General features: G+C 55.1%; 2 protein-coding genes across 4 annotated transcripts in view; one reads left to right on the top strand and one right to left on the bottom strand.

The window, feature by feature from the left end:
- The window catches only part of PCSK7 (proprotein convertase subtilisin/kexin type 7), a 28,337-nt gene extending 12,905 nt beyond the window's left edge, over positions 1–15,432 (top strand). For both annotated transcript variants that reach the window (XM_060103063.1, XM_060103061.1), the window contains 10 exons: positions 238–376; positions 1,171–1,271; positions 4,131–4,298; positions 4,751–4,858; positions 5,276–5,378; positions 11,598–11,754; positions 12,452–12,546; positions 13,358–13,451; positions 13,667–13,784; positions 14,055–15,432. In XM_060103063.1, coding sequence (XP_059959046.1) covers positions 238–376; positions 1,171–1,271; positions 4,131–4,298; positions 4,751–4,858; positions 5,276–5,378; positions 11,598–11,754; positions 12,452–12,546; positions 13,358–13,451; positions 13,667–13,784; positions 14,055–14,417 — 1,446 coding nt within the window. In that variant the 3' untranslated portion in view covers positions 14,418–15,432. The remainder of the gene's footprint in view (positions 1–237; positions 377–1,170; positions 1,272–4,130; positions 4,299–4,750; positions 4,859–5,275; positions 5,379–11,597; positions 11,755–12,451; positions 12,547–13,357; positions 13,452–13,666; positions 13,785–14,054) is intronic.
- Positions 15,433–15,683: 251 nt separating this feature from the next.
- On the bottom strand, positions 15,684–20,976 carry TAGLN (transgelin). 2 transcript variants are annotated; one of them, XM_060103065.1, is made up of 6 exons: positions 20,867–20,976; positions 17,624–17,688; positions 17,278–17,469; positions 16,995–17,172; positions 16,605–16,707; positions 15,684–16,260 (listed from the first exon to the last, which is right to left on the bottom strand). In XM_060103065.1, the coding sequence occupies exons 3-6, from the start codon at positions 17,455–17,457 to the stop codon at positions 16,116–16,118; spliced, it is 606 nt and encodes a 201-aa protein (XP_059959048.1). In that variant the 5' UTR covers positions 17,458–17,469; positions 17,624–17,688; positions 20,867–20,976; the 3' UTR covers positions 15,684–16,115. The 2 variants fall into 2 exon arrangements, with proteins under 2 accessions (XP_059959048.1, XP_059959047.1); XM_060103064.1 differs by lacking the exon at positions 17,624–17,688.
- Between the last annotated feature and the right edge of the window lie 1,578 nt (positions 20,977–22,554).

The raw sequence follows: 22,554 nt of genomic DNA, 5'->3' as shown, positions 1-22,554 counted from the left end.
GTGTGCTTGGCTCCCCATTTCTGGCCCTACCCTCTCTGATAAGCAGAGCCTGTCCACCATACAGCTGTTCCGCTAACAGCCTCTTCCCCTTGAGTCCATCTTTAAATCTCTTTCTCCCATGTCCAGTGCCCTTGGCTTTTTTTCTTTTCCTTCTAGAAGGGGAGGAAAGAATGAGCAGCATGGAGGTTGGGGTCTTCCTATGAACTCCTCAGCTGACCTGGACGTTTTGCCCCTCAGGCTGCCTTGCAACACGGGGTGATCGCTGGCCGCCAGGGCTTTGGGAGCATCTTCGTGGTAGCCAGTGGCAATGGGGGCCAGCACAACGACAACTGCAACTACGATGGCTACGCCAACTCCATCTATACAGTCACCATAGGTAGTGGCCTGACGGCCCCAAGTGTGCATGTGTGCTCACGCCTGTGGGTGTGAGAGAGACTCTCAGTGGTGACGGGACCGTGTATGTGGGTGTGCCCCCAGCTTCCATGTGTCTGTCTAAAACTGTACGCATGATCTTCTCTTCAGGCTCTGATAGTTAGGAGGGACTAGCCCTGCTCTCAGAGGATGTCAGGACTTCCTTAGAAGTCATACCCCGGAGCACTTTCCACCCATCATCTGGGATACCCAGCCCAACCCCCCGCCTCCACTCCCCACAGCTGCTTAGGCCTCTGCTTTGCCTTTCTTCCATGGGTCCCTTCCCTCCTGCTTGAAGCCTTCCCTGACCCCCAAATGCCCTTTACCTGTGCTCCCTCCCATAGCATTTACCATCCCGGTTGTTTTCATTTACTTACCCGACCTCCTCCCTGACCATGGGCTCCTTGAGATCAGGCCTGTGCCCTTCTCCCATGGCCCCCATGCCTCACACAGTGCGCGACTCACGGTAGGTAATTGGTAAATGTTGAGGAAAATGCATGTGCGAATGGATGAGTAGGTATTGAGGTGGAACGCCCCCCAGGTTCACCCTGGAGCCTGTTGAAAGAATGGTCTTAGGGCGCAGAATACCCTCTGCCATTTGAGGCTGCCTGTCCTGGTGAGGAGTGTGGGTACTTGAAGGACTTGGACCACTGAGATCATTTTTTAAACTCAGGACAACCCCCCGGGTGATAACTCAGAGATGACTCTGATGTTGTCAGGCCCTTATCTCTGCTCCCATTTCCCCTACTCTGTCCCCAGGTGCTGTGGACGAGGAGGGACGGATGCCTTTCTATGCAGAGGAGTGTGCCTCCATGCTGGCGGTCACCTTCAGCGGTGGGGACAAGATGCTCCGGAGCATCGTAAGTGCCCCCGCCGGGACCTCGGGTTCCTCTTCCCTAGCAGATCTGTGTCCCTAAGGGTCTGCCTCTGTTGGAAGAATGGAGCTGAGGACTCTAAATATATCTGTGTAAAGGGGTTTTATCTTTAAAAATTTAACTTACAGGGCTTCCCTGGTGGCGCAGTGGTTGAGAGACCGCCTGCCAATGCAGGGGACACGGGTTCGTGCCCCGGTCCGGGAAGATCCCACATGCCGCGGAGCGGCTGGGCCCGTGAGCCATGGCCGCTGAGCCTGCGCGTCCAGAGCCTGTGCCCCGCAACGGGAGAGGCCACAACAGTGAGAGGCCCGCGTACCGCAAAAAAAAAAAAAAAAAAATTTAACTTACAAATATGCATGTTATCATAGGAATCACTCTATCACATTGATTAAGTATCACATTGAGGGCTTCCCTGGTGGCGCAGTGGTTGAGAGTCCACCTGCCGATGCAGGGGACACGGGTTCATGCCCCGGTCCGGGAGGATCCCACATGCCACGGAGTGGCTGGGCCCGTGAGCCATGGCCACTGAGCCTGCGCGTCCGGAGCCTGTGCTCCGCAACGGGAGAGGCCACAACAGTGAGAGGCCCGCGTACCGCAAAAAAAAAAAGTATCACATTGATTGAAATGTCTTCCTTTGGTAGAATATGGTCTTTGGCTAAATTTCTGTGACCTTTATGAAAAAAGGATCATCATTCCACTGCTATGCAGCCTTTATGTCAATACCGTGAGCTCTGTTCCTGTTCCTCCTTGGGAGTAAAGCTAGAGGTTGTCGGCCCTGAATGGGCAGGAAAAGGAGTCAGGAATGTCTCAGTCAGCCCGAGAGACAGCTCTTTCCTTGGAGCTGGAACTGGAGCCACAGCAAACAAGAGGTTGGAGCAAGGGAGTGGCGTTTCTCAAGCTGTGGGAACCTGTGAAAGAATTCAGGGTCCAGTGCCTACACCCAGCTGGCTGAGCTCCATCCCGTCATCCTAGAGCTCCCTGCCTGTCCCCAGTTCCCCTAACAGAGTGATCCGGGGACAAGGGGCTCTCTGGCAGAGCTGGGCTGCAGCCAGGTGGTGTCACGTTTCTCCAGTGGCTCTGGGTTGGGAGCACTCTCCGGGGCCATTGGGAATTCGGCTGCTTCCTCTGGCTCAGATTCACTTTCCCAGACTGAAATTCTGTTTTGCCACTAAATGACTTCTGGTCAGCACAGTGTTTTAAGGCTCAGGGCCCGGTGACCCCAGCCCCTTTCCCCACCCCGTGGGCAGGAGGCTTCACTCAGCAGGTGGGGGTCTGGGTGCAGAGGGCACCGCCCACGCCCACCCCAGGCCAGGCTGGGTTGGGAGGAAGAGCAGGAACATCCTGGCAGAACTCTCAGGAACCCGCTCGACCCGGCCCCAGCGAGGGACCATGAAGGCTGGCGAGCATAATGGTTCCTCTCACTGTGCGCTGCCTGCCTTTCTCCTCCTGACGCAGCTCCGCATCTCACCCCCACCCCTACCACGTTCCATCTGAGCTATAATTTGTGTGGAAATGAAAAGAGAGTTTGTTTAGCCAGGCTCCCATCTTTGGGACGCTCTTGCCTTGGAAACCAGTTGCCAGTTTGTGTTCAGTGATCAGCTCGGTGGGGCTGCCTTTCTGAGGGCGGGCACGGAGGTACAGGCTGCCCACCGTCTGCTGCCCGGAGCCCTTCCCGGCCCTTTCCAGTGGCTGCTCGGGGCTCCTGCCGCCACAGGCAAGTTCACGGGCCTCACAGCTACACACTAGGCTGTCAGTGTGAGGCTGTTTCCGTAACAGGAAAAAATCAACCTGCTCCCTGGCACAGACCAGGCTTTCCACCCTCACTGAGACCTCCACTTGGAGAGTTTTTGCCTCCTCTTCCGTGCGCACGATGTCTGAGTGAAAATGACATCTCTTGGCAGCTGCTGTAACAGCTGGAAGGCGAGCAGTGAGTACAGTGGAGAAAGGGCAGCTCTTGAGAGAAGTTAGCACCTTGGTATCTGACCCAGGAGAGAAGCGTGGAAGAAGATTTTCTGGTCTTAGCATGGGCCCACCGCCTAGAGCAGATTTAGGCAGGGCTCCCCTCGGCTAAACCCTCTGTAGCTCCAGGGTGGATTAGAGCCTGAAAAGAACTGGATGCCAGACAGATGCCGTGTCTCCCTGAGCCCCGCTGTCACCTCCCACATCAGGACCACAGGTGGAGAAGGGGGGACTCATGGAAACCACCCGAGGCACCAGGCCCAGAGCAGGGAGGCAGCTCGGCCTGTGGATCGCCCCGGGCCAGGGTGGGCAAGGGGTGTAGATGCTACACCCATACTGAGCCCACGGGTGGGCAAGGGGACAGCTTCCTCTCCCTGGAAACACACTCCCTTTGTTCGCACGGATGTCACCCCAGGCCCTGTCGCTGAGCTGCCAAGTTGGATTTCCTCAACTGGTGCCGTCACCGTTGTCCCCGCTCCAGCTGGGGCCCAGGAGCTCCCGGCCACTTCCTCTGTCTCCAAGGGCTGCGGGGGCTGGAGGGGTGGGGCTGGGGCTGGGTGGAGGATTTGGGAAGGGGTCACCAGAGGAGCCGGAATCAGTAAACCATCCTCTGCACGTGAGGCCTCTAGCTCCTTTCCGCCCCCTCCCCCACCGTAACCAGACCCGCAGAGTAACTTTTTAATTCTTCTCAACTCTCTAGAGATTCTCTTGTCAGGCGAAGAAGAAGGAAGAATCTCCTTCGTCCCGACCTGCTAGACATTCAGCTCTCGCAACGGAAGGGCCCCCGGAGGCTCGCGCTGCGGCCCAGCCCCGCACCCCTCCCTCCACAGCACCTGGGAACTCAGTCCCTAACCCAGTCCCCGTCCTCTCCATTCCGCTTCCCAGGTGACCACAGACTGGGACCTTCAGAAGGGCACAGGCTGCACCGAGGGCCACACGGGGACCTCAGCCGCGGCCCCTCTGGCAGCCGGCATGATAGCCCTGATGCTGCAGGTGCGGCCCTGCCTCACGTGGCGTGACGTCCAGCACATCATCGTCTTCACAGCCACCCAGGTGAGATCCTCGCGGGTGGACAAATAGCCTGGCCCAGCCCACGTCAGACTTTCGGTCCCAAGGACTCGGAGGTTTCAGGAGGCTTCAGATTCTAGGTGTCCCAGACGTTAGGTGCCAAATCCCATCCAGAGTTGCGTGTGCACGGAACAAGTGTGGGGACCCCACCAAGACCACAGACCTAAATTCACTCGCACCTGTTCTGCTGCTGCCCTTTTACCTGCAAAGGAGAGCTCTGGCTGGGCTCCTGACTCTGGAGCCTGGGGCTCCTGGCTCCCTCTCTAGAAACAGGCCATTGGGCTGGTGCCATCACAGGCCTTTGCCCTTTTGTCCCAGCTTTTCTTGGGGAATCCATTCCTAGCAGCCTTGGTGGGAGAGTCTGGACTGGATCAGCTAGCAGGGCTAGCAGGGAAACTTAAAATCCAAGAGACTAACTGGGACCCCTGTCCTCTCAGTATGAGGATCGCCGCGCGGACTGGATCACCAATGAGGCCGGCTTTAGCCACAGCCACCAGCACGGGTTCGGCCTGCTCAATGCTTGGAGACTTGTGAACGCAGCCAAGGTGAATAGGTGTCCTGCGTGGAATGACGAAGGAGGTGGGGAGAATGCCTAAGACACTGCCTGGCACGTCGTAGGTGTTTAATAAATGCTCGTTCATCTGAGACCCATTTTACAAATGAAGAAGCAGGCTCAACACTATAATTAAAGTTTCTAAACTATCGGTGGAGAGTAAATGGGACCTGAGGATCGTTGGGAGCCCTCAGGGTGTTCTGACCCTCATCTGCCATCCTGGACACAGCATTTCCTTGCTTTGGTGCCATAGGGAGCAGTCCAGGTGGTCCACAGGAGCCTCAGGAGCAAAAGGAGGTGGTGAGGAGGGAGAAATAAAAAGAGCAGCGCCCTAGGGGCCAAGTAGATGAGAGTGGGTGTGTGGGGTTCATCTTGTTTGTTCATTCGCCATCCCCTCTTCCTTTCATAGATCTGGACGTCTGTCCCTTACTTAGCTTCCTACGTCAGCCCCATGTTGAAAGAGAACAAGGCTATCCCACTGTCCGCCCGCCCCCTGGAGGTCCTGTGGAATGGTAAGCAGTCAGCAGAAAGGGGGTTAATCGTGGGCCTGAGGTTTGGGGCGGGGTGATGGAGAAGCTAAACTCATCCTCCCTGCCGGATCCTACCCCCTTCCTTTATGAGCTGAGCTCCAGCCAAACCTGTGGAGTTTTCTTTGACCATTTTAGGACATGTTGCTGCTTCTGAGTTGGCTGGCCCCCTGGCTGCTTAAATGAGACCTTTCTCCTGAGTTACTGGTGGTGGAAAGGAGCTGCCGAGCAAGCGATTAGGAAGGCTGGTGGGAGGGCTGGGACTGGGACCTGGGAGACAAGGCACGAGCTGAAAGACTTTCCTTTGACTTCCATGCTAGGAACTTGCCAGACGATTCTCTGCAACCTGGTGGCCTTTGGATGGAATGAGGGAGTTGAGAATGTCTTCCTTTGATTCTCAGGCTTGTCTAATACAGAGAGAGTCAGCTGGGGCCTGTAGGGGGAGGACAGAGGAGTCCCCAGAGGGCTCCCTAGACTGTGGTGGCCCTCCCTCTGCCCACGTGTCCATCACACCTGGGGCCACTAGGACTATCCGAAGGGGTGAGGGCCGTGTGTTGTCAGTCAGAGATGTCATCTTACGTTCAGCACAGAGGTTGAACCCCTTCCCAGAGAAGAGGGCTGCTGGATTGGGATACTTGAGCAAGAGGATCTTCTGTCTGCAGATTTCCCGGACTTCCCACTGGGGAGTTTTCCCTACCTCCAGTTCCTTGGGGATTTTTTTCCTCAAGGATTTTTGACAGGCAGAGTTATTCACTAATTTTTGTGAAGATTGGAGCATGTCATGCTTTGTACCCAAATGGAACTGTTTTCGCATTTCCCATCCTCCTAGGAAGTGTTCAGACCAGAACAATGGCAAAAGGAAGAATGGCCAAAGATGGGAGCATGGAGGAGAGGGTGGAGACGGCATCCCTGGGGTGGAGGTTTCACTGGGAATAGTCCCGTTGTCTGTCTCCCTAACCATGTCCAGCACTTGCCCAGTTTCCCCTCTACGTGGAAGGAAATCCATGGGCCCAGTTCATTGCATTTTCCGTAAAAGGAATGCTATCTTGGAAAGGGCATAAAGCATCAGCCAAGGCAGAGAAGTGCAGGAACATTCCCAGGAATGCAGTTCAGTAGGAACCTCGGGGCTGTGCACTTGCCTGTCTTGGGGACAGTATGTCTTTTAACTTTTACCTCCCATCCAGGGCTGCTAGCCCGCAATCGCATCCATCAAATGAGCGGGTCGACTTAGGGTCCTTCCCAGCTTCATCATCTTCTGCTTCCCACTAACCAGGGATGTTCCCCGGCATGTCTAACAAACTTCCCTCGGTATAGAGGCATCTGGCAGCTGCTTGTTTGTCACTAGGAAGCAAGAGAAAGAAGGACAGATTGTCCTGGGCAGAGGAGAGTGGGAGGTGGGATAGTGGGGAGAGAAGGATGGAGAGAAGGGAGATGAAGCCTCAGCGAGTTTTGCTAATGGAGCCCTTCGTTGGTTTGGAGGGCAGCAAGCGGACTGCCGAGCTTCAAGGTCAGCAAAGGTGTCTTCCCCTCTGTTGTGACTCCATCCACCCCTGAGCAGACAGAACTGAAGGTCCACGCTTGTGGGCGTGCTTGGAGGCTGCAGAAAGTTCACATAGAGCTGAGCAACTTAGTCCCGGACAGTTAGTAAACCTCTTTCCCTATAGCCAAGCGACAGTCTTTCCCACCAAGACCCGGGCGAGTCAGTGTCCAAGGGCTGGAAGGTGAATTTTTTTTGTAAGGTAGAAGAAACTGAGCATCCCTGAGATGGAAAAGGGGTGCAATACCACTAAGACTCTGGAGCAGTGGTGTCCAAGAGAACTTTCTACAATGATGAAAATGTTCTCTATCTGTGCTGTGCAATTCATGTGGGGCTATTGAAGATTTTAAATGTGGCTCGTGTGGCTGAGGAACTAAATTTGTGTGTTATTGTAATTGAATTTAAATAGCCACATGTGGCTGGTGGCCACCTTCTTGGGCAGGGCAGCTCCAGAGCAAGACAGGAGGAGGATGTAGGGGGAAGGGGATTGGAGCCCCTGGTTCCTTAAGCTCTGACTCTGGGTCTGAAATCTACCAGAGGGTGGGAGGAAGGGCGGGGTTTGGGAGGAGTATCCAAAACACAAGGGAGCCTGTGTGTATTTACAGAAGATTCCTGAACACCACTTGCAATTACCCTTTTATCCTTGTTTGCAGCCCGAGTGCTGGCTCCCCCTCTGGCCATGCTTGAGTCCTGTTCCTTCCTGGCTCTGAATCTTCCTCTTCTGCCCAGTCTTTCTCTCCCCACTGATTCCTCCTCCTTCAAACACCCTCCGAGCGTCTGTTAGGAAACACCTTTAAGTCCCTGCCCCCCTCAACCAGTAACCTTTTCAAATGAATTAACCAAAGCAGTTGCTCGCCTTTTTCACACCCTCTCCACCGCTGAAGACTTAACTCCATCACTCACAACGCCCGTCTCCTGCTCAGACCCAGGGGCCAGCTCACAGCCCATCCTTCTCAGCCCTCTTGTTCTCTGACCAGACTAAGGAGACCTGTGTGGCAGCCTCCCTCCTCCTGCGGCTGCAGTGACCTCCTTTGCTCCGTGGCCCTCTTCTGGCTTCTCTGCGCAAGGAACTTGGTTTTTCTGTTCGCTCTCCTCACTACTCCCAAACCATGAGTGCCTTCTACGACTCATTCCATGGTCTTGACCCTCCCTCTACAGTTTTCTCCCTCAACGGCGCAGCTGTGTTTATGGCTTCAGCTGCCACCTCTCCACAAATGATTCCTAGATCAACTTCTCTTATTCTGATCCCTAACCAGTGAGAGAGGTAGAGATTTTTCTAGCTTCCACAAGATTATGGGCAAATAAATCCCTGGGATCTTCGGGGCGGGGTGGGGCAGGGAGAGGGCGGTTGAAAAAGACCCCAGTTTGCCAAAGGCAAAATAATATGATGATCATCATCAGCTAAGATTTGAGTGCTTTTTTAGGTGCCAAGCACTGGCTTAAGGATTAACTCATTTAATTCTAATAAAATAATTCTCGTGTTGCCCCATGGCTGGCCACCCAAGTCCCTGTACACCCCAGTAAGGAAATGCATGTAACGTGCCACAACGTACACATGCTAACACAGACAAGCACTCGCGGGGCTCCTTTTGGATTCCATTCTGTTCTGTCGTGCTCTATAACGTGTCATTTACTCTCTGTTAGGCCCTTATCTTCCATGTTAACACTCTCCTTCAACTATGCCAGGAATATTTTCCTCCGTCTTTCTATTCCTAAATCGCTGTGAGCTGTTGGATATCCCATCAATACATTACATTTAAAATGTACAGCATCTTAGATTTCATTATCGCCTATCGAAAGCCAGCTTGCTTTCCAAGCTTCTCTCATTTCCGTCTGTGCCATCACCATTCCCTAGGCTCCCAAACTTGAAACTCGGGAGTTTTCAATCCCACTGTGTCCCTGGCCTCTCCCCAGGTCTTCCTCTAGCCCTCGCAATTTTGTCTTTCATTTATTTCTCTGAAATGTCTCTTGATTGACTGACTCATTCATTCTACAAGTATGTGAGACCTACCTCATCCCAGGCACTGTACTAAGTTCTAGGGATTCAGAGATAAGACACGATTCCTGCCCTCAGAGAGCTGCTCCCAGTCTGGTAGGGAAGACAGTCCCTCCTGCAGGTAGAGCGCAGTGTTACAAGCACTGCCGTGGAGATGGCGCAGGTGCCTCTTGCCACCCGGGAAGACACAGGAGGGTTCTCAAAGCAACTGAGATTGACCCGAGTCCCACCAGGTAAGCTAGCCGGGGGAAGAGGCGAGGAAAGGGACATCCAGGCAGCAGGGGCAACACGTGCAGAGTCGACAGTATCTTCAGGGAGCGCAAGTCATGTGATGTGGCTGGAGCTTGGCTCCTGACTGGCAGAGGAAGACTGGAAACTCAGGTGGTAGGGCCACATGGAACTGTGTCTGCCATGGTAAGGAGTTTGGCCTTTATCTTGAAGTTTGTGGGGAGCCTTCGAGGTCAATTATCACCAATTGATGTTAGCAGTAAGGGAGAAGGAGAGCAGTCAGAGATTCCCGAGGCTTTACCTTTTAGAGATACATGGGAAATCTTCACCAATGAAAGGATGTGATGCCTGGCGATCCTGTCAAAAGAATCTGGGGGAGGGGCTTCCCTAGTGGTGCAGTGGTTGAGAGTCCGCCTGCCGATGCAGGGGACACGGGTTCGTGCCCCGGTCCGGGAAGATCCCACATGCCGCGGAGCGGCTGGGCCCGTGAGCCATGGCCGCTGAGCCTGCGCATCCAGAGCCTGTGCTCCGCAACGGGAGAGGCCACCACAGTGAGAGGCCTGTGTACTGCAAAAAAAAAAAAAAAAAGGTAGACTCCCAGGTGTCTTCTCCCATCCTTAGCAGCCTTATCCGGGCAGGAGTTGGGAAGTTTATTTTCCAGAGCCCAGGGCCCCAGGTACAGCAGAAAATAAGAGACAGAGAGTGTACCTTACAATGATAAACCATGAACTATGACAGGGACTCGTTACAGACAAAGAAACTAATTCTCATAGCTAGTAAATGGCAGAGCTGGGATTTGGACCCAGGCTGGGTGGTTCCAGAGCCCATGCCATTAGCACCAGCAGGCACAAGAGTTGAGAAAGGGTTTATTTCACCGGCAGTGAAAGCACAGAGTCCTAACCACTGAACAGCCAGGGAATTCCCCCGCTCTTTCTTCTTTGATCAGTTATCCACGCTCACATCGGCTTACCCTTAGAATCAAGCATTTTAGCTGGGCTTCATGTCACCTGTTCCTTCTTCCTACTCTGATTCAGCCTACCCACAGCTGTTAAGAGTAACCTTCCTTTAGCACTTTTTTTTTTAAACTCTGTCCTTGCTCGATAATCTCTAATAGCTCTCAGTTGCTTGTTTAAAATAAAAATTTTAAAGCCCTTACCATGCTAGGTCCCCTGCCCATACTTTCATATTCTCTCTGAGCTTCTTCATCTGTGAAATGGGGGTACTGCTCTCTGCTTTGCCTGTCAGCATGAATTAATGAGAGGAAAGTTGCTTTGGAAAGAATCATTTCTCATTGCAGCCTAATTTCTTAATATTCCCCAATTGAATCTTCTACTTCAGTAGTTTGGTGGGGTTTTTTGTTTGTTTGTTTGTTTGGGTTTTGTTTTTTTGACTTTTTATTTTGAAATAATTGTAGATTCACAGGAGGTTGCAAAGAAATGTTCAGGGAAGTCCTGTGCACCCTTCTCCTGATGTTAAATGTCTTAATTCTAGGACAATAGCAAAACCAAGAAAATGATATTGGTCCAATCCAGAGCACTTACTCAGATTTCACCAGTTAGACTCATATTTCTGTGTGTGTGTGTCTGTAATTTTACCACATGTAGAGCCTTGTGTAATCACCACCACAGCCAATATCCAGAACCATAGCATCCCAAGACTCCTCAGTGCCACCCCTTTATGGCCACACCCGTCCCCTCTGCACCATCCCTAGCACCTGGCAACCACTAATCAGTTCTCCATCGCTACAGTTATGTTCTTCATGAATATTATGTAAATGAAATCACACACTGTGTATCCTTTTGATATTGGCTTTTTTTTCATTCAGCACAATTTCCTTGAAATGTATTCACTTCAGTAGTTTTTCTTTTAATTTGTATTTCCTTCAGTATGAAACTTGTTCACGTCCACCTCTGCCTTTCTACATGCCACGTCCCCTTCTAGAATACCCTCTACCAACACTCTCCACCAATCGTATTCACTTCCTCCCTCAGAGTGTGTCTCACGGCTGCGTGCCTAAACCCATCTGACTCATCTCTGTTCTAGCATCAGTTATGTAGACCGCATACCATATCATTTTCCACTTGCACATAGAAGGCAGAGACCATGTCCAACTTTTCTTTATATTCCCAGCAGCTAGCACGGTGCCTGAAATGTAGGAGGTACTCAGTAAATTATTTTTTGGGTGAATGAATGTTCGAAATTGCTCCGTTTGGTTCTTCCGTTGTGTCTTGGGTATGTGTTGTCCTCCCAACTGGACTCTGAACTAGATTGTAAATTTGAAAGCAGCAACTGCATTCCATTTACGAGTGTACACGAGGTTCAGTCAGGGTTGCCAAAGATATTTGTATGTGTCTCCCATGAGTATGTTCCTTTGTCTCTTGGGGTAAAGTGAGGGCGTGTTTGTGGGGCTGGTTTCCCAGCTGCCCAGCCTGACTTCCCACAGTCAGCAGGATGGACCTGGAGATGTCGGGGCTGCAGACCCTGGAGCACGTGGCCGTGACAGTCTCCATCACTCATCCACGACGTGGCAGCTTGGAACTGAAGCTGTTTTGCCCCAGTGGCATGATGTCTCTTATTGGCACCCCCCGCAGCTTGGACTCGTACGTACACGTGCCCTCACCTGAGCTCTCTCTGCGACAAGGGCCTTTTCCAGGAAAAGATATGGGAGGAGTGGACACTGGCACGGTCCTAAGCTACCGTGGCACTGGTATTACCTGCTTTGTTCAAGTGCTTACAATGTGCTCAGCACTGCACTTGAAGTATAGTTTTTTTTTTTTTTTTACATCTTTATTGGAGTATAATTGCTTTACAATGGTGTGTTAGTTTCTGCTTTATAACAAAGTGAATCAGTTATACATATACATATGTTCCCATATCTCTTCCCTCTTGCGTCTCCCTCCCTCCCTCCCACCCTCCCTATCCCACCCCTCCAGGTGGTCACAAGTTTCTTTAATCCTAGTAAGGACGATGCAGGGTAGACTTTGTAACCCTTTACAAATGAGGAAACAAGTCACAGAGCTAGTTAAGCGCCTGAGAGAATAACATTAAGCCTAGACCTATGGGACTCCCAAGCCCGTGTTCTCTCCACGTTTGCTTTTTCCACTACACTATGTTGACACAGGTCCCTCAGCCCCTGAGATCCCAGGGGCAAGGGCCAGCACTTGAGGGTCCTTCATGGCACCCTCCCGATGGCTGTAGCTCAGACAACAACTGCTACTACAGTAAGAAAATGCTTTTGGGCAAAGGGGTCAGTTCCCTGCTCCATGCCTTCCTCTGTCTCCTCTGTTCTTGCCCCAGGGACCCCAATGGCTTCAATGATTGGACCTTCTCCACTGTGCGGTGCTGGGGGGAAAGAGCGAAAGGGACCTACAGACTTGTCATCAGGGATGTAGGTAAGCCTGCCTGCCCCCCACCAGGGCCCTGCCTTTCGTGATTGTCATCTGGTCCCTCTGGATCTCAGAGTCCCCACAGAAATTGTCCCAGGTGGAAAACATAGGGTTGCCATCGGATCAAGAGGGTAGATGCCAAGATGTATGCCCCATCCAAAAAAACGGGCATTGATACCTAGAATTGTTCATTTATACTACCTCTCATATTCCTTGGAGAAGTGACTGATCCATTTTTCCTCAGGATAGCAACAAAAATTCCTTGTTGAAACCACATTTCAAGTTCTTTCACATATAACCATCCTCCGGCCAGCCCTGGTAGGCAGGTAAGGGCAGGACTAATTTTCACCGTTTTTTTTTTTTTTTAAACTGAGGCCCAACCAGAGGTTTTAAGTGACTTGTGTGAGGTCACACAGTATCTCAGTGAGGACTGGTAATTGAACCCAACCCTCCCAACTTCCAGCCAAGTTAGGTGTTCATCCCCAGACTGGTGGTTTTCAAACCTTCCTTTAATTTAGCTGGACTTTTTTTTTTTTTTTCCCAAGAAAAATCCCAGTTGAAACCCCAAAATATGTATGAAAGAGGCAAAACTTCTCCACTTGGGAGTGCCACCTTTCACCTCCGCCTTTCCATTCCTAAGGGCGCCCCGAGAGGCACGTCTGCAGTACCCTGGGGTCAGTGGGACACAGTTAGACAACTACTGTGGCCGTTCATGTGGTCTCTGAGTCCCTCTGGACGGCGGGGTGAGCAGGGCCTCTGCTGTCTGTGTGGCCAACAGCGGGGCGTGGCTCACGGACCGCCCTGCTTGCGGCTCTAGGAGATGAGACGTCCCAGGCCGGCATCCTCCGGCAATGGCAGCTGACCCTATATGGCTCTGTGTGGAGTCCAGTAGACATCAGGGACAGACAAAGGTAGGTGTAGACACATGTGTCAGAGGGAGGGGGACTCACGGGGGCAGGGAGAAGGCCACTTAGGGAGTGCCACCTCCCTGGGAACCCACAGTGTGGCCCTCCCCTGTTTGCTATGGGGCTTCCCTCTGTCTGGCTGTGAGGTGGGAGGATGGGTGAGGCAGGCGGTAGAGGAACCAAGCTGAGTAGGGCATCCTCGTCTCCTTTCTTCTCCACAGGTTACTAGAAAGTGCCATGAGTGGGAAATACCTGCACGATGGCTTCACACTGCCCTGCCCTCCCGGGCTGAAAATCCCAGAGGAAGATGGTTATACCATCACCCCTAACACCCTCAAGGTACGAGGGCCAAAACCCAAGCTGCAGGCAGGCAGGAATGTCCTGAGGGACGTGGTCCTTGGTGGGAGACTCAAGGTGACTTGGGGAGTGAGGTGTTGGGAAGACCTAGGTCCCCACTCTACAGGCTAAATCTCCAGGGCATCCCTTGTGTGTGGGGGGGAACAGGGGGAGTGGCTTGGGGTGGGAGGGGCAGCCCCTAGGGAGAGAGAGAGTTTCTGAGCTCATTGTTCTGGGAAACCACCCTTACATAGGTGTTTGGCTTTCCCCCAGACCCTGGTGCTGATAGGCTGTTTCGCCGTCTTCTGGACTATTTACTACATGCTGGAAGTATACTTGAGCCAGAGGAACGTGGCCTCTCACCCAGTTGGTAGGAGTGGACCCTGCCACCGGCCCCAGCGAAGCCGCACAGCCAAGGAGGAGGGGACAGAACTGGAATCAGTGCCCCTTTGCAGCAGCCAGGATCCAGGTGGCGTGGGGCTGGAGAGCGAGGGCCCTCCCGCCACCGCCGGGCTCCACGCCCCAGACCTGCTGGATCAAGGGGACTGGAGCCTGTCCCAGAGCAGGAGTGCCCTGGACTGCCCTCAGCACCTGCCCCCAGACCTGCTGCAGGGGAAGGAGGTGCAGATTTGCTGACCTCGGGCCTGACAGCCAGCGTGGGAGAGGCTCTAACTTCCTAAGACTGGGGAAGCTTGGAAAGCTGCTCCGCAGTCCCGGGAGCTCTGGGGAGAAGGCAGCCCTGATGCTTCCACCTGGGACCAGAGGCCTAAAGAGCACCCTCTGGCTAAAGACCACACTCAGGGAGGGCAAGGGCCTTCAGAAGGTACAAGTGGAGCCAGATTACAGTCTCGCAACAGCCATGGAACCTTCCTCCAACCCAATGGGAGTTTTTGGTGAGAAGGTCTCGGACAAGGGATTGGGGCCCCTGCTGGGCAGGCCTCCATCCGTGTTTCTCCAGGGCAGGCCAGTGGTGTTGGTCACAGGGACCCTCACCCACACATGGCCAGAAGAGCATCTCAGCAGAAACATCACTGGGGTCACTTGGGAAGAGGGCTTAGGGGTGGAGGCTGGGAAGAGCCCCGGATATGCCTGTCCTTGTAACGACCCAGGGGCCAGAAACAGCAGACTTTTCCTCTCTCCCCCTCACCTTCCAGCCTAAGCCTTGGACCTTGACCATATGGGCATGGCAGTCAACCCTCAGCTCAGCACACCTGCCCTGGAAGCAGCCGCCTCCATTAGCCCTGATCAGAAGCCAACCTTGAACACACCCCTGACCCCTTCACCATCACGCCCACCCTTCATCCTGAAGGATCGGTACGACGCACCTGGCAGGGCTAGGGCACATCCTGGGGGAGTCTGTGGCAGGACTGGGACAGGTGTCGGATCAGTCACTGCCCCCCCAGCCCTGCAACCACCCGTCTTCCTCTGCAAAGTGCTCAGGGAAATGGCCTTGCCTGCCGGAGGCCAGCCATCTGCCTGGCGGGCTGCGACTCTTCCTCCCATTCTTGGCCTCCTCCCCTCTTCTGAGCTAGTTGGTCGATTTGAATTTTTTTTTTTTTTTTAACGCTTAAGATTTGGTTTTCTCTTTTCACAGCAACATTTTGTTGAATTTCTTCTGCACAGCTTTTCCAAAATAAAAACCTTCCTCACAGTCCCGCCCCTTCCCGTCTCCTTTCTGCCGCCCCCCCAGAGCTACTGCAAGTCTCCAAGTTGCCGCTCTTTCCCTTCAGTCCCGAGATTCACCCTCCTCTTCCAGCCCCTGAAATCCTGGAACTCGAGGGGTCCTTCAGAGGATGGCAGCCAGGGACACACGTAAACCCGAGCTGCCTGCCTGTTCCCTGCTCAGATTTCCTGTAACCAGAACAGAAGTGATCGGGCAAATCAGACTCTGCCAGCCAGGCCTGAGAAAAGATTGATGTATTTTTTTTTTTCCTTTTGAATTTCAACCCCCAAAATATTCCAGCAAAATAATCGGGGGCGGTTGGGCTGGGTCTCCTTCTATGAGCATCAGCTGCCCAGGAGGACGGTGGACTTACCCACAGCCAGACCACCGCCAGCCCACGTCTCCCCTGCTCGGCCCGGGATGGAGAGACAGTGGAGCTGGCCGGGGAGCTGGGAGGTGGGCCGGGGGAGCAGTGCTTTGGGGTCAGAAGTTGGGCTGAGGCTGAGGGGTGCAGGCGAGCTGCCCACGTGCAGTCACCTTTGCTCAGTGACGGAGCCTCGAAGCTTGGCCGGGGCTGAAGGAACTACACGGGTGTGGGTGAGGCTGGCGAGGCGGGAGGGCTGCGGCCGGCGAGCTGGGCAAGGGCGGGGCCGGGGGCTGGCCCTCCACCTCTAACTGATGATCTGCCGAGGTCGGCCGTAGCCTGTCATGCCAGCCTGGGAGGCCCCTCTGTTGCTGCCCATCTGTAGGCCGATGACATGCTTTCCCTCCTGCAGTTGGCTCTCTGTGAATTCCCTCTTATGCTCCTGGGCTTTCCTAGGAGAGGAGGAACCAGGTCAAAGACTTGCCAGGACTGTGTGTTTTCCACCCATCTTTGGTTTCCTCGGTTACTTCCTAGGCCGATCCCATTCCCTCCGCATTTCACTGCTCTTGCTTCCTTAATCTAGCTTGCCCCGCAGCACAGGCTATGGAGACTGGCTGAGACAGGAGGGTAGAAAGGGAGGAGTCAAGAAGTCTTAGCGACCCATTTCCCCCCATCCTCGACTTTCAGTTCATACCTTCCTGGCTATCTGCTTCCCCAAATCACTGTACTAAAGGGTTAGCCCGTCTCCTGCAGAGACCCCAGCTCAGGGTGCAGGGAAGCCCTGGTGGCCGCGTACTTCATGAACCAGTTGGGGTCTCCACGGTAGTGTCCGTCGTTCTTGGTCACTGCCAAGCTGCCCAGGGCCATCAGGGTCCTCTGCACCGCTGCCAGGTCTTTGCCTGTGAGTGGAAAGAGGGGAGGGGAAATGATCTTCAGGACTGTGTAAACAGGACTCCAAGGCAGAGCCTGCCCACACCTCTCAGAAAAATGGCCAACCCGGGGCAGAGTTTGTCCTAAAATCGAAAGAGGTGCAGTAGATCCCAGGGTACGCCCTTGCGGGTGTGGGATTCCCCTGGCGTATCCCACTCTTGCTGTGCAGACCTATCATCATGGCAGTTTTGATCATCCCTCGTCCCTGCCTCAGCCTCCTGTCCCCCACCTGCCTCCACCCCTCTTCTCTCTGTACCTTCAAAGAGGTCAACAGTCTGGAACATGTCGGTCTTGGTGACACCATAGTCCTCAGCTGCCTTCAGGAACTGAGCCACCTGCTCCATCTGCTTGAAGACCATGGACGGCGGGTTCTCAGGCACCTTCACCGGCTTGGAGCCATCCGGATACAGGCTGTTGACCAGCTTGCTCAGAATCTGCCAGGCGTAGAAGGTAGCTTGGCACTCGGTTTGGGGGTTCTGCCCCACAACTCCGGCAGGATGGCATGGACCCAGCCCTCCCCTGCCCCGGGTGCCACTCACCACGCCGTTCTTCAGCCAGACCTGGAAGCCCAGACGCCCACGGTCTGGGCGCCCCACGTCGGGGCCGCACTGCGCTAGGATCCACTCCACCAGCCGCTCCTCCAGCTCCTCGTCATACTTCTTCTCGATTTTGGATTGCACCTCACGGCTCATGCCGTAGGAAGGACCCTTGTTGGCCATGTTGGCGGGGAGCTAAAGCGGCACAAGCCGGAGGAGGGAGAGGCTCAGAGAACAGCTCTGCTGTCCCTGGGGCCGGGCAGGTCTTCCAGCTCTGTGTTGGGCAACCACCCTAGCCGGTTATCTACCTCCCCTTGCTTCCTGGTTTTGTTTCCATGGCACCGCTCACCTGGGCCAGCTCGTCCCCTCAGTCCACGGGGCCTCTCTGAACCTGGAGACCGGATCTTTGGCAGTCTAGAGCAGGAGTTAGTAAACTTTTTTGGTAAATAACCAGACAGTCATTTTACTGACGGTCATATTTTAGGCTTTGCAGGCCATAAGGTCCCTGCCACTGTAGCACCAAAGCAGCTTTAGGCAGTGTGTAAACAAGTGAGCATGGCTGTGTTCCAATAAAACTTTATTTACACAAACAGATGGCAGGCTGTATTTAGCCCATGGGTTTGATAACCCCTGGTCTAGAGCATTCTTTCTTTGCCAAGATTGACCATGGAGGCAGTGCAGAGGCCTTTCGGAAGAGGTCACATTGCCCCTCAAAAGAAAGCCAGCAGATGTCTTTGTCCAGTGAGGCGGTTTGGCAGCTCTACCCGAAGTTATGGAGGTATCTCCAGCTCTCATTTCTCCCAGAAGCGGGAACTCCAGCACTCAGGCTCTCTGCCAGCTCAGCTCAGCCTCCGGCCTGCAGCTACAGAGGCCGAAGCTTACTCACCCCTGGAAAGGGCTAGGAAACCAGCAAAGCCCAAGAGCTTTGGGCCAAGAAGCTGCATTTCCCCAGGGGAGCCAGATGAGAGAGGGCTGCAAGCTGGCATACCCACCGGCTTGCCCTCGTGCCCTCAGGCTCTCACCACGGTGGGAGCCTGAGTAACCAGGAAGCCAGAGTTCTCCAGGGACGTGAGCCAAAAATCTGCCAACCAGAGCACGGGAAGCCCTCCCTGTCCAGACCAGCAGCAGCTGCTGCCTTAGGGCCTGGGGCTGGCCTCGCTCAGGAGAGCCCTGCAAAGGGAGGGGAGGCTGCAGGAGCAGGGCCAGGCAGGCCGCTGGGCAGACCAGCATGTGGCCAGCCAGGAGGAACCTGACCTGCCTCAGGCATCACCCTGGGGTGGTGCCAGAGTTCACCCTTCGAAGAGGAACCAAAGGAGGCCAAACCATCCCCTGGCCCTCAGAGAGGTCGGAGGTTGGGAGGAGAGAATGGTCTGTGGATGGAGGTAGCGCGTGTTCTCAACTCCCTGTCTTCTCAGAGCTGAGTCCCTCTCCCCACCCACCCCCGTGGGAGGCAGTGAGCATCATCGCTTCACACGGGCCCAGCTCAGCCGTCAGACCGCGCTTGCCCGGCCCTTCTTTCCCCACGACCGACAGCTTTGCTGAGCTCGAATGCCCCGTCCCTGCAGTGAGGATAACGTTATCTACCCCAGAGGGCTGGGAACATTCCACGAGGCCGTGTCTGTGGCTACTGAACACACTGCCTGCCCCTCAGCAGAGCTCCCCAAAACGTCAGTCCTTTGTCCCCAGAGCCGGTCTCCTGGTAGCGACCTGATCAAATGGTGAAAAACAGTAGGTGTTCTTCCCGCTGCAGCCTCCACCCCTGTTCAAAATCATTCCCCGAGGGGACAACGAAATTTGAGAGGAAGCACAGAAGAAGGGCTCCTCTAAATTCCAGCCACAGGGCAACTCACTTCTCCCTGAGTCCGTTTCCTTATTTGTAAAGTGAGGGCCAAAGAATCCAAAGGCCAAGTCCCTCCCTTCCCCACCCCGCTGTGTGTCTCATCCCTGCTTCCCAACCTCCCGAGGACTCCTGAGTGAAGAACTGTGGTCAAAACACACAAGCAGCTGAGACCAGGCCATCCTTCGTCTTGGCCTCCCACCCTCCCTCGTCATCTCAGCCTTCACCGTACCATCCCAGGCAGGCAAGGTGCATCCCTGTGGTCCGGGCACCACCACCCTCCCCACCTTCCATGCCCAGACCTTCTTGCCTTCCCCTCCCCACCTCCCCTCCCATCTGCCTTCCCCTCCCAGACCTCGCGCTGGGCCGGTGAGGAACAGGGTGACAGCAGTGTGTCCCCCACCCCTAGCTTCCGGTCTCAGGAGATTCAAGACAGTCAAGGCTCACAGTGACAAGTACACAAAGTTGCGGCCCCTAGATCCAGAGACAACATTTGGGTTTTGATCAGAACAAAGAAGGTGGATGAAAGGCACCCCCCACCTTGTAGAGTCTGAAAGTGGGGGGTTCCAAGAATCCCTCAAAGTCCTCTGACAAAGCCCTCCCCAGGCCCACCTTGGAGCTGCTGGGGAGGGGAGGGGTGAGGAGAGGGCGAGGGCGAGGGCGGCAGGGCGGCCCACCCAGGGGCCTTTCTAGGCAAAGGCTCCTGGGACAGGATGGACAGGGCAGCCTGAGGCTCTGCTTTGACCCTCCTAGCCTGTGGCTCCGTCAGCCTCCCCTCCCCTGAGAAAAATACAAGTCCAACTGCAAAGCTGGCACCTCCTACCAGCAGGAACCCAGAAAAACTGGCAGAACCAGGGGCCTCTGCAGGACTGCTGTGCCCCTATCACTTCCGAATAAAACACAGCACGTAGGATGAGCACACGTGGATCTGAGAAGGCAGGAGGGGTGGCTCATCTGAATTCTGGGGACAGAGGAGACCTTTCCGAGACTCACTGCTACCCTTTGAAGAGCCACCACTGAGGGGAAGCAGCCAGACCCAGGCCCTGCCTGGCCCTGCCCGCACCACCCAGGCTATCATTCCAAAGCTCCTGGCGGCGCTCGCCCCTACTCCTCTCCCCGGGGCGGAGGCGGGGCGGGTTCCCACTCAGAGCATGGAGGGAGCTGTGTGCCTGGAAAGGCAGCTCCCTCACTGGCCCTGCACCCTGCCACCCCAGCCTGTTCCAGAAGACGAGTCTTGTGGTCCTGCCCACTGCCGCAGTGGCTACCCAGGGGCTCTCTGATGCTGCTCAGGACCTGGGGACCCACCAGTGGGACATTGCTCTCCAGCCCTGGTGTACCACGCACCTCCTCACCTCCTCGGACATCCTCCCAGGTAGATAGCAGACTACAAGACCTGGGTCTAAACCAACACCACCTGGAGCCTATCACACCCCCCTGGGTGTGACTATGGCTGAAAATGGGGGAGCCTCCCTCACCCCAGTTCCCAGGTTTCCACCATCAATCCCTCTGCACCAGCCAAGTCTCCCTGGGCGTTTCAGTGATCCCCAGGCTGCCCAGTCTAAGAGATACGGGACTCCAGCAACCCCATCCCACCCATCAAGCTGGGACCAGCTCCGCAGGTGGAGATGAGCAATGCGTGCTGGAAGAGGGTGGGCTGCCCCAGGCAGGGCGCCCGAGGCCCTGCCTGCGATACACCCACCGCTACTGCCAAGCCCCAGCCCAACTCCCCTCCATCCCTGGGACAGATGTACTTACAGGCGTTCCTTGGGGCTCGCAGGAAGGAGTGAGCTCTGTCTGGACTTGGACAGACAGGACGGGACGCTGGCTGGGTGAGGGGTTTAAAGGGCTGCCACCGCGGTGATGTCAGCCTCCCCGCTGCTGGCTCACCCCGGTCCCCTCCCTGCTAGAGGAAACTGGCTCCTTCTCCACCCCCAGCCCCCCCAGTGACTCCACACAGGCTCCATATTTGGGGAAAGACACCAAGTTGGAGCAGTCTACCGGGGGCTGCCCGAGACATTCTCTGCGTGCTTTGGAGATGGAGCGGGCGGGGGCGGGGCCGCGCTGCCGGCGGGGAACAGCCGGGAAAAGCCTTTTATGGACAGGACCGTGAAGGCTTTCCCTGCTGTCTGGAGTTACGGCTGCTGCTCCTTCAACACTGTTTCCTGCCTCCGAGTTTGAGGGAAGGGGGAAATTCAAGAGGGGGCCGTCCAGGGAAAGAGGAAAGAGGCTAGGGGGCCCCCTCCCTGAGGTTTGTGGGGGACTAAGCAGCCACGCTCTCCTCCAGGGGCTTTTGGCTCCAGTGGGAGATAGGAACTCACCTTTACTGAGGACGGGCTACATACCGGGCACTTTGCACATCCGCTCATTTCATACTCACAGCTGCATCGTGACAGCGAAATTACTACCCCATTTTACAAATGAGGAAACAAGGGCTCGGAGTGCAGCTTACCCGAGGTCACGTGGTAAGTCTTGAGTGGCAGAACCTGGGCAACCCTGCCGACCACCCCGCCCCCCCGCCCCCGCCCCCTGCTCAGGTTGAGAGTTTACAGCTGGGGTGGGTCTTGAGTTCCACGCTTTAGTTGGGGGTGGGATTTGAGGGTTCAGCAACAGCTCAGTTGACCCTGGCCCCATCCAGGGGGTCTCTAGGGCCTGAGACACCAACACGGGGGCAGGACGTTCAGAGGCTGCTATCATCCCTCCCTCCCTTTTCAACAGTCCCTACCCACCCTGGAAAACAGACTGGACCCCATCACCCAGGAAGGAGACTTGCTCAAATCTTGTTTCGGGGTGGTGGTGGGGTACCGGGAACGGATAGGAAGTGAAGAAAGGTGAGAGGCCTCCAGTGGGGTCTCTGGCCTGCCTGCTGTGGCACCACCCCATCCTAGGGCAGCCTGGCAGGGAGGGGCTAACACTCTCCACCACACACCCGGCACCACCAGGAGAGGGACGACCGGGCCAGGCAGTCTAGGGAGGGTCTGCCCACCACAGCCAGCTCCCGACGCCAGAGCCTAGGGGCGCGAAGAGCTATATTGCCCCCCAGTGGCATCTGCTGGGAAGAGCATGGAGAGGAGCTAGGGATCGGCTAGAGAGGAGCCCAGACCTCTGGTTGTCCTGAATTCACCAGCTTCCCTGCCACCCGCCCCCTCCCACCCCCGCCCGCTCCCCATCTTGTCCTCCTTAGCCTGCGGAAATCTAAATCACCCTTCCAGGGTCATTTCAAATCTCCTTCCTCTTGGAGCCTGCATGTCATCCACATGCCCACTCTCCCACCATCCATCACCATCTGGTGTTTCCAGAGTACCACCTGTCCACTAAAGCAGGTCAGGGAGTACTGCCTGTGCCTGCGGCCTGCAGCCCGCCGAGCTGGGAGAGGCTCAGATCAGAAGTGAAGCTCGTCTGACTGGTGGGTGGGGACCAGGTGGGCAGAGGCTGCTGCCATTTGC

Source organism: Mesoplodon densirostris, chromosome 7 (assembly GCF_025265405.1).
Source record: "Mesoplodon densirostris isolate mMesDen1 chromosome 7, mMesDen1 primary haplotype, whole genome shotgun sequence".
Taxonomy (NCBI): Eukaryota; Metazoa; Chordata; class Mammalia; order Artiodactyla; family Ziphiidae; genus Mesoplodon; species Mesoplodon densirostris.
Note: the sequence above shows the minus strand (reverse complement) of the source record. Positions and strands in the feature narration are given on the sequence as shown.

Coding starts and splice junctions, on each gene's coding strand:
- TAGLN (XM_060103065.1), bottom strand. CDS start 17,457: ATGGCCAACAAGGGTCCTTCCTACGGCATGAGCCGTGAGGTGCAATCC. Junction 17,173..17,277: donor TCTGGCTGAAGAACGGCGTG/GTGAGTGGCACC, acceptor TACGCCTGGCAG/ATTCTGAGCAAGCTGGTCAA. Junction 16,708..16,994: donor GACTGTTGACCTCTTTGAAG/GTACAGAGAGAA, acceptor TTCCACTCACAG/GCAAAGACCTGGCAGCGGTG.